Source organism: Atractosteus spatula, chromosome 2, assembly GCF_055471065.1.
Source record: "Atractosteus spatula isolate fAtrSpa1 chromosome 2, fAtrSpa1.hap1, whole genome shotgun sequence".
Taxonomy (NCBI): Eukaryota; Metazoa; Chordata; class Actinopteri; order Semionotiformes; family Lepisosteidae; genus Atractosteus; species Atractosteus spatula.
In genome coordinates, this window is record NC_142707.1 from 45,320,434 (window position 1) to 45,330,508 (window position 10,075).

Here is a 10,075-nt window from a genome sequence, read left to right on the forward strand (position 1 = left end):
AGACACATCTGTGCTCTTACAGTTGCCATCTTATTCGGATACATTGTAGATCAATCTGTACTGATATACTTGTATAAGTATAAGTCTTGTATAAGTGACTTGTATGACTTGTATAAGTCATCTCTTTGCCCACATTTGAGTCTTTCACCTAAAGTGAATCATTCAGATATGATTCAGCGTTTTTAAAAATAAAACACTGCACTTTTTAGCCACTTTCTGTTTTGCCATACATCAACACATGGCTTGCACAAGCCTCACTGTCTTATTCCTGTCCTCTGTCCAGCGTGAGCAGGTCCAAGAACAAAAATAGTGTTCTTTTTAAAAAAAAAGTTACATTTTTTAAAACGTGGATGTGAAGTTTGCTGTCAATTTTATTTTTCCAGCATCTTATCGATTTCTATCTTGTAAAATATACAACTAACTGATTTAAAACCTGTTTAAGTAATTCCTGTTTATACACAGTTTACCCAAAACAGACTGCCTCAAGGTATTTGCCTTTTTTCGTAATGATCTGAAACGGAACGGACTCTGCCGAGAGGAAGTACTAATTGGAGGACAAGGATCATAGCTGGCCTGCAACAGCCCAGACAGATGCGGACTTGACTGTATCAAAATAAGAATCGCTCTGATGACACCGAGAACTTTCCCATTGCACTTCCAAGAGCTCAGCACTATCTCGAGGCAGCTCTCGAGTCATCTAACCCGCTAATAGCCGCAACCAATTCCGGTTGGTCTGGCCATTGAGTAATATTAAGGGCCCCGCACAAAGACATTGGAAATTCTGTTCCAGAAAAACAAAAAAGATTCATATAGTTTCACAAACGCATCTCCTTTCTGCATTAGTTTTTTTCTGGCACAGCGGTCCTGTTCCCTTTTCACCTGACTATCCGCTAGTCGCCACTAGAGCGCACAGGAGGGCCAAGGACCGCAGTGCTCTCCCAGCAGCCGGGGAACTCTCCCCTGATGAGGCGACCAGCAGCTGCGCCGCTTGACAGGACAGCTCTGAAAGACGCGCACGCAGCTGCTTGCATGCAGTTTTTATTTTCGCCAAAAAAAAGGTAAAAGCGTCTTCTGTTTCATTTCTTTCTCGCTATCTTATGACTTCTTCTTCTAGCCTTTAAGCCTCGCTAAAATTAAAGAAGAGATTCGTAAACTGGTTCTCCGCCCTCACTCATGGGGAATTGACCAGAGACCCAGGTTGTCGACGCAGGCTAGCGTCGCTTTTCACAGAAACTTTATCTGTTTTGCAGTGTATATTATATACAGTATTAACCCTGTGTGAGTGTGCAACTGCACGGTGTTTCCTGTCTTGTGCCCATTACTTGCTAGGATAAGCTCCAGCTCCCTCGTGAATCTGTATTGGATAAAGGGGTTAGACTATGGATGGTCTGTCTCTTTTGAAGCTGTGATCTCTACACTCTCCAAACATGCTGCTTAACGGTGGCAACTGGAAATATTGAGCATCTTCAGGGTGCCTGTGGAATCCTTAACATTCACTCCACCTCAATGCATCTACATTTCTTCTTTCCAAAACTCACAGGGATCTCCAGTTATCCAGTCTGCTCAGCATGATGCTGCCAACAGCATTGGCAGCAACAGCAGTGCCATTGTCAAATTTAAAACTCCCATTTATGTTGGTGTCTGAAATACAAGAAACACAACAGAAAGCATTACATTAACAACAGGAAGATTCAGTTATGGGCAACATGAACAAAAGTGATGAAAGTGGCAAACTACTCTGTACAGTTTCAAAATATTCCACTGAAAAAGATTTCATAGGCTGATATCAAACTGATGAATGTGTTATCCTCATGGTATTACAGACCCTTCTCCTACATTTTGCTCTATAGCACCACACTCCTTGTTCTATAAAATGGCACAATACCAATATGTGCGTGTTCCATGTACATTTTAGGTGGTATTCATTTAAGGTGTATTCTGGACAATGACAAGCAAAGAACGAGCTGGACCTACAGTACAGTGTCTACTGTATAATTATACAGGAACATGTGCATTTCTTCTCCATTTCCTTTCATACTGAATTTGAATGTTAAAAATGTCTTCTGCACTTCCTAAGTGGCTTAACTAGTGAATCCTCCCGCTCAGCACATAGACATTGCTGGAAGGGGGATGGTGCAGAGTAGCTGGTAAACCTGCAGACTCACACCTGCAGACAGTGGCATTGCACTCATGAGTAAGGCACGGTGGCTATTAAAAGTATTCAATCCCAAGGATCTATAATATAGAATAACAATATTGTGTTACATAATTATTATGTTACATAATATATTTAATCTAAATCAATGATCGAAACAAACACTCCATAACATCAAAGTGAAAACATAATTCTACAGATCTTCATAAATGAATTATAAATATGAAGCAGAAAATAACTGATTGGGCAAGTACAATCACAGCCATGAGTCTTCTCGGATAAGTACCAGCCTTGCAAATCTGGACAGTGCAAATTGTGTCCTTTCTTTTCTGCAGAACTTCTCAAGCTCCCTCAAATTGGGACTTTTGGTGAACTGCAACTTTCAACTCCTGCCACAGGAGTGGATTGAGGTTGGACAGGGCACAGTTACCACAGTTGCTTTAGTCCACAGAGTCATGTTATCTCAGTCTGCCTCAGGCTGTAGTGTGGTCTGACACAGACTTCACCAAGTCACTGGTCATCACTGTGGCCAGCCGTCCAGGGCCTGGGATTAGTTGACCAGGGCATTCCTGCCTTCCTGAGATTCAGCGAGTCCTGTGCCTTACTCGTGAAATGATCTCCTCCAATCAGTGCAAACTCACCTGTCAAGTGTCCTGGAGCTGGCAAGTCTGTAAAAAACAGCTTGTTCACTGCTAGATAACAGAGGCTTCAAATCGCTATGGCATATAATAAAAAGTTTTTTTTATATAGTGTGCTGTTAATTAAATCTGTAAAAAATGCTCTCTACTTTTTCGCATGATTTCCTAATTATCAATCATGTCAGCTTGGAAACAAAATTCTTGCACCAATCCTTTTCTTTAAAAACCCTTCTTTCCTAACTACATGTAAGAAGCCGCTGTTTTTCCAAACCCATTTAGCAGAATATATGATGTGAACATATTGTAGCTGATACACATTGTCTGCAATTTCAGTGTTTATCTGATGTCACATGAAGTCCCTTTAAACTTGCCTTTGGTCAGCTTTACTTCCCAGTAAAAATTAACAATCCTTTAATACTGAAAATGGGAGCAGCTTTCACTTCACTGATAGCTGGTGTGTGGTGAGCGTTCTGGCGCACTATGGCTGCCGTCGCATCATCCAGGTGGGTGATGGACATTGGTGGTGGTGGAGGGGATCCCCATTACCTGCAAACCGCTTTGAGTGGAGTGTCCGAGTAACTCGTTTCAGTTCTGCAGCATGTTATGCAGGTATTTTTCACCAGTTTGTGAATAAGATGCAACAACAAACTTCCCTTTAGTAGGCTGGAAATATCTGCATGTGAAATATTATGTGTAATAATCACAACAACCCTATTCAAAACACTACGGTTAACAGTGAAGAAAGAAACCTTCTGTACCCAAAGGTCAGGAATATGTGATTGTTAAAGGGAGACAAAGAGAAAAAGCAAAAGCTGCCAATACTCTTTAAAAGGAGTTTATTGCTGTAGAATAAACACCACAAACGTGAAACATGGATGATGCTGTATGAAGTCCACACGAGCCAGTATGTGCAAGTCTAATAGTTCATGACAGAAAACCGTGTGAGTCTGTAAGGAAATATACATTTAACATTGAGTCCAAAATCTGTCAAGAGCCCAGGTTTGCTAGGGATGCGGCAATGGCTTTCCTCTTGGCAGTGCCAGCTGGATTACCACAGTGTCCATCAGGAAGCAAGTGAAAAGGCTCCTGAGGCACAATTTCACAGTCTATATCTTCAATCTGCAGAGAGCCGCTCGTTTCCAAACACAGATTGTAAAGAATGCAGCAGGTCTTGACGGCAGCACTGGTCTTGGCGACCGAATGCATCTGTAGGGATTTCAACCTCCTGAACCTGCACTTCAGAGCAAAGAAAGAGCCGTCTAATATCTTCAGGACGGTGTGCAGCTTCCAATTATAGCGCCCCATTCTCGGGAGGAGGGGTCCGCTGTCGGGGAAAGGGGTGAGAAGGTGCTCAGAGAGCGGATAGGATGCGTCGCCCACTATATGAAACCCAGAGAGCAGGGACTGCGGGTCTCTCTCCAGAGCCTTGCCTATATCCGTCACGCAAAAGACACGGGAGTTGTGCCAGCTCCCCGGGTGCTCAGAACTCACGTGAACAAACCGTCCAGCATGGTCACAGCAGGCGGTCAGGTTGATGGAGTAGAAGTGTTTGCTGTTGAAGTACTCCTCGGGATCCGGTACTCCCTGGGGTTTCTCCACAGGGATGTGGCAGGCGCCCACCGCGCACAGCGTGCCGGGAAAACCGGCCGCCGCGAATCCCCTCACCGAGGCCTCGGCAGCCTCCCCGGCGGGCCAGCGGAGCGTACCGGAGAGGTGCTCCGCCACCAAGGCGCAGAACTCGTGCAAGTGGCCGCAGATGACCGATTTGCTGGTCTCAAACCTGTCGGCCACATCTCGGTATGACTCGAGGGTCGCCAGCGTCCAGAGGCTGGCCAGCACCACGTTCCTGAGAGGCCACTTCCTGCCCATGAGGTTCGAGTAGAAGGGCTCCAGCTCGGCAATCAGCCCCTGGGGAAGGACAGAGAGGCATTAAGAGCTGCTCTTCCCTGCACGGACTGCACAGAATAGAAAATCCTTTCCCGTGCGTACCCTACCCCGGAGCGGTGGCTCTGTGGCTAAGGATCTGCGCCTGTGGCTGGAAGGTTGCCGGTTCAAATCCCACAGCCGGCAGAGGAATCCTACTCTGTTGGGCCCCTGAGCAAGACCCTTTACCCCAGCTGCTCCAGGGGCGCTGTACAATAGCTGATCCTGCGCTCTGACCCCAGGCTTCTTTCCCTGTCTGTGTGTCTCATGGAGAGCAAGCTGGGGTATGTGAAAAGACGAATTCCTAATGCAAGAAATTGTATAGGGCTAATAAAGTGATTTTATGTTATGTTATTTCAGGTCTGCCGTAGTTCTGATGGGACAGTGAGCTGGTTCATAATGCCAGCACTAAAAGATTTTTAGCTAGAGCAATTTTCCTTTTCCTGGCATGTCTCTTCTGTGCCCCACTCATTTGTTTGTTCCGTTCAGTTTATTTGTCACCTGCACAAGTGCAATGAAATGCTTATGTGCGTGTATGCTCCAATACAAAGACATTAAGGAAATAACATAGAACATAAACACAGAACAGCAGCAGCTGCAACAACAAGTTAAATAACATACAACTTAAAAGAAAACATCAGTGTGAGCCAGTTCAGTAATCTGACAGCTTGTGGGAAGAAACTCGACCCCTACCACTGGCTCACACTGATGGTTTTTTTTTCAAGTCATAAGATATAAACTACACGTACCTAATATTTGTAATATTTCAGGAATTAATTGTTGGAACTACTCATTTGCTTATTCTGATCTGGGCCTCTGTACTCTCTTTGAAAACCAGATGAGAGAACTTAAATTTTAAATTTTTAACCCCAAAGGTACTTGAAGAGCCTTTAATGTATTATGACCATCCGCTCAACAGACAAAGAATAAGACGAAACACTCTCTTTTTTCTTACCAGGGCCTATTAAGCACAATACTCAGACTAGTATGTCCAAGGACCTGTTTCTGACAACAGACACATGATGCAATGAATCCAACTGCATTCAAAACAAGTGGCCTCCATCTACCCCCCTCATTGTCACACAATACATCCTTTAACACATCCCGCAATGTGACCGATGAAAATGTAAAAATTGCGACCTACCTCCACCTGGGTTGGAGTTAGCTGAAAATGGGTCTGGAACTCACTGATACTGTAATGAGGTATCACTGCATTTATGTAGTTCTTCACTTTTGTTTCATCCCTGCGATACAAAATAATAAGTCAAGGAATCAATCCGTTTTGTGACAGAAGGCAGAACAGGAACAGTTGAACTGGGCTAGGCAGGGCAGTTGGTGGATCATTTAACCCATAGTACATGGATAAAGCCCTGAATGCTCTAGATTTAGAATATTTCAAGATTTAACTACATGAGCTTAATCTTAATTCATACCTTCTTACTCAGCTCTGCCTAGGACAAGGCGCCTCACGTCTGTGGAACTCACTGCCCAGACCAAAAGACTATAAACCTGCCGACATGCTTAAAGGACCCATCTTTTCACTAGAGCATCTTTTCACTAAGACAATCTGCAGTGACACCCGTTTCTTTCCCATCTTCTTACGTTTTATTTTATCGTACTGTTAAAACAAATTACGCAAAAACCAGGCACTCGTTAACTGGTGATTTGAAATTAATCATTGGCACATTCCGACAGTGTAAAAGTTAAAATCGCAAAGGTGTTGTTATCATCCTCACAACTACTTATTCAATTTCGCGAGAAAACATGAACACTTTTTGATGAAACGCTTAGCAAACCTAAAAGCGCGTTTATCTACATTAATAAATGTACATAAATAAAAGTCGGATAACGCTAAACTAACCTGTTTCCTTGAAGATGTCGAAGTGCATCAGTAACAAAAGGTATATTATCGCTTGCATCTAATTCTTCGGCGAACAAAAACGCAAATCCTGTCATTAATGACATTTTTGTTTGCCCTGAATAAAATCGGCAACTAACCACTGATGCGCCACTGCTGAGTACAAGATCACCCAGCAGAAACATCAATATGAAACACACAACACATCAATCCCGTGTACGAACCGCCCACCCTGACTTTCACTTCCGTCTCACACTGTGACGTCAAGACGGCGCTTACGCAATATCAATAAAACATTTTTTTTAATATAGCGGAAGCATAGCAAATTGATATTGATAGATCAATTACCCATTTAAACCCATGTGCTGTAGAGTGGTACTCGTGCCATGATGACGCCCACAATACATTTGTACAGAACGCTCCTATGTATAAAATATTTAACCTGCAATATTTCCTCATACACTTATGTGTTATTGAGCACAGTTTCTAGTCTTATTGCTCTTCATGTACATTAAATACAAGACATGCTTTTAAAGAAACCTCTTTGCTGAAAAGCCACTGTAAACACCTTTAGATGATGTATCAATTTATTTCAGCACCTTTCAAATAATGTCTCTCTATACCTATACATCTCAGCATCTCACTTTTTATCTAGGCGAGAAATTCAGTGTCTGTATCCAGGCTGACCTGTGGTACCGAGCCTTTGAGTGTTTCCTTAAACGCTAGATCCTACAAAGTCAAATGTCTTAAAACCCCAAAACTAAAGGATTCAATTGCCATTAAAGTATTTTCTACTTCAATTAAATTCAACTGGGGAAGTCATTACTATTCTTGCCCATCTAACCTGCAGTGTAGAGTGGAGACTGTGTGTGAGCCGCGGGTGGCACAGTTTTGGGTTGTATTTCGAGATTCCTCTCTAAGGCTCTATGAGACCCTCTGGGATGAAAAGCGCTACTCATATGCAGACATTATTTATATTACTATCCGTGCTGACGCAGCACAGATAGACGCTAGATGCAGAATTAATCAAAATCAAGAACCTGCAGGCCGGTTCCAATATCTGAATATGATTAAAATACATTCTCTGCGGTACAGTGGCGCGGTACTCAGCTTTGGTCACTGCGCTGGGGCCGTGGGTTCAAATCCTGGGGATGGCTATCTGCGTGGAGTTTGTATGTTCTCCCCGTGTTCGCGTGGGTGTCCTCACACAGTCCAAGAAACATACTGGACGGTTAATTGGCTTCTGGGAAAATTGTGTCTGTGTGCTGCCCTGCCATGTATCCTACCTTGCACACGCTGCTTGCAGGGATAGGTTCCGGCTAGCATACGGACCTGTACTGGTAAAAGCGGTTAGAAGATAGTCAAGTGGATATACTGTAGATTCGCAAAAAACTGTGATGCTCACTGTGGCTGTTATTTTGCAATGTACCGGCAGATGGAGCTCACATAGCATGAAAGACTAAATGCACGTAAACTACCGTCCGAGAAAGAAAAACATGTTTATTTCAGTGTATAATTTATATAGTAAATTTATGAGTAGTCGTGTCTTTAGTATTGTTTTTTTATTATTTGAAATTACTTTAAAAAAATTACAAAGCCAACCTTGCCAGATCTACCGCTGCTTTTTAGGAAAAAGACAATCCATTTTAGAAATAACAGTTGCGTAGGTTTATTCTGCATCTAAACTAGAAGTTTGCAACAGTATATAGAAATACATGCCATATGAAAAATGTAAAAGTATACAAATAAAATATTGACAGAAATGTGGAAGTTTTTAAAACCACAAGTAGTTTTAAATGAATACGTTACATATTTTCAAAGGAAACTAAGAGAATGCTATTAAATTCAACGTCTTCTTTTTAATGTGTGTTCATCTTAATACTAAAAATTCAAAATGAAGAAGAGTGATTCTTAAGCACAGGTCTTTGTGTCATCAGTTTATAGTGCTCCTGCACTGCCCGGAACATTGCTCGTGCTCTGCGTTAAGTTCTGATTGAGTCGATGGCCGGCATGTTTATAAATTAAGCACTGCAGGTCACACAGGGGTGCAGTGTAACAGTGCAGAGCTCTGAAACACGTGATGTATCCGACTGTCCTAGACCGATGAATAACACTAGCAAATTAAAATGGAGAACTGTGTTTGAAGATGCACGCTTTGTGTAAAATATTTTAATTAGAAACGAGAAATGGCCAACACATTCAAAAGTTAAGGGAAACCAAGCTGTTTTTACTTTATGTCTATGTTGTAAGCTAAGTATAGTATGCTTAGCTCCAAGCCGAAGCTCTGACTCTTCAGTTATGTGCTCATGGAAGACACAACAGAACTGATTGACTAAAATACAGAAGCAACGACCTACCTGGCAGACATTGTTGTGTTTCATGGGGTAGCACTGCTGTGATAATAGTTACACTGCCTTAAATGGGTTTGTTTGAAAATTCACGGCAAAGTAGGTGATGATTCAATAGGGCATGCGTTTCTTTGTGCTGTTGTTGTTTTTTTTTTCTTGTTTTCTATTTGTAAGACAGGCTTGAAAACCGTCCACTCCAGCTGATGGCTCCTCCGGTCCCAGAGTATGGGAGAGTTAGACCCCAGGAGAGCTCAGATAGCCTGTAATTGCCTGGGGTCTTGTCTGAAAGAGCCTGAGCTCTTGCTTGCCTGCTGAGCTACCATTCAACCCTGCAGATCCCTGCCTTAGCCAGCCTTGGTCTAAGAGGCTCAGCAACAACAAGACAAAAGTCAGACACCTAAGGTTGTGACATATGATCTAACAGTAGAGATGTCACTAACAGCTGATCTGTCATAAGGGCTTCAGAAGAAAGCTACCGGGAACCTTGTTTTCAAAAGCTTCTTGTGCTCTGCTTCCTGTGAGGGCCTGCTTACATACTGAATGACTAACATAATAGAGTGATTCTGTAATCTATCATAATACCATAAGCTACAGATCTACAGACTTTGACCCCTTACAGGTATAATAACCCCCTTTATTCAACTGCACATGCTCTCTCTTTGGGGGGCTTTCTTCTAATTATATATCCCAGGCATATGTTTTTCTCTGAAACAAAGCACTATATTCATTAACTGCAAGCTTCTGAGGTAGCTTATCTCCCTTAGCCAGTTAACTAATTGACAGCTTAAGGGGTTTGCATAACAACATAAGCTTTAACTAACAGTTTCTTAATATTGGCATAAAGAAGAAAACCTTGGCTGCATCTTAAGGTATAATGCCTAACGAATGCCAGCAAACAGGGAAATGGTAAATGACCACAGATTTAAAGAATTAGTGTCTGAACACCAGCTGACCTTTCAGTGCAAAAGAGCAGTTGAGCTCAGTGTTTTAGCAAAGCATGGCACTAAGAAATATTCATGCCCGGCGATGAGAATCAGAAGTTCAAACAAACGGGAGAGATTCAGCCCTCCAGCTGATGGTTTCCACTGCCGGGAGCTCTGCAGAGCCGAACACAGCTCTCTCCATTGACTCCCGAGACAAGGAAATTATCAGC

The 10,075-nt window shown here is 42.6% G+C and overlaps 1 protein-coding gene across 1 annotated transcript; it reads right to left on the reverse strand.

Annotated features, from left to right (window-relative positions):
- Positions 1-3,627: 3,627 nt before the first annotated feature.
- LOC148839724 (uncharacterized) lies at positions 3,628-6,795 on the reverse strand. Its single transcript, XM_088908491.1, has 3 exons — positions 6,578-6,795; positions 5,861-5,960; positions 3,628-4,701 (listed from the first exon to the last, which is right to left on the reverse strand). The coding sequence occupies exons 1-3, from the start codon at positions 6,757-6,759 to the stop codon at positions 3,781-3,783; spliced, it is 1,203 nt and encodes a 400-aa protein (XP_088764617.1). The 5' UTR covers positions 6,760-6,795; the 3' UTR covers positions 3,628-3,780.
- Positions 6,796-10,075: the final 3,280 nt, after the last annotated feature.

Bases quoted from the DNA above. Each gene is read 5' to 3' on its own strand.
- LOC148839724 (XM_088908491.1), bottom strand. From the start codon at position 6,759: ATGTTTCTGCTGGGTGATCTTGTACTCAGCAGTGGCGCATCAGTGGTT. The intron at 5,961-6,577 runs GTTAGTTTAGCG...TTTGTATCGCAG, and splicing joins CGACATCTTCAAGGAAACAG to GGATGAAACAAAAGTGAAGA. The intron at 4,702-5,860 runs GTAGGTCGCAAT...GTCCTTCCCCAG, and splicing joins TAACTCCAACCCAGGTGGAG to GGGCTGATTGCCGAGCTGGA.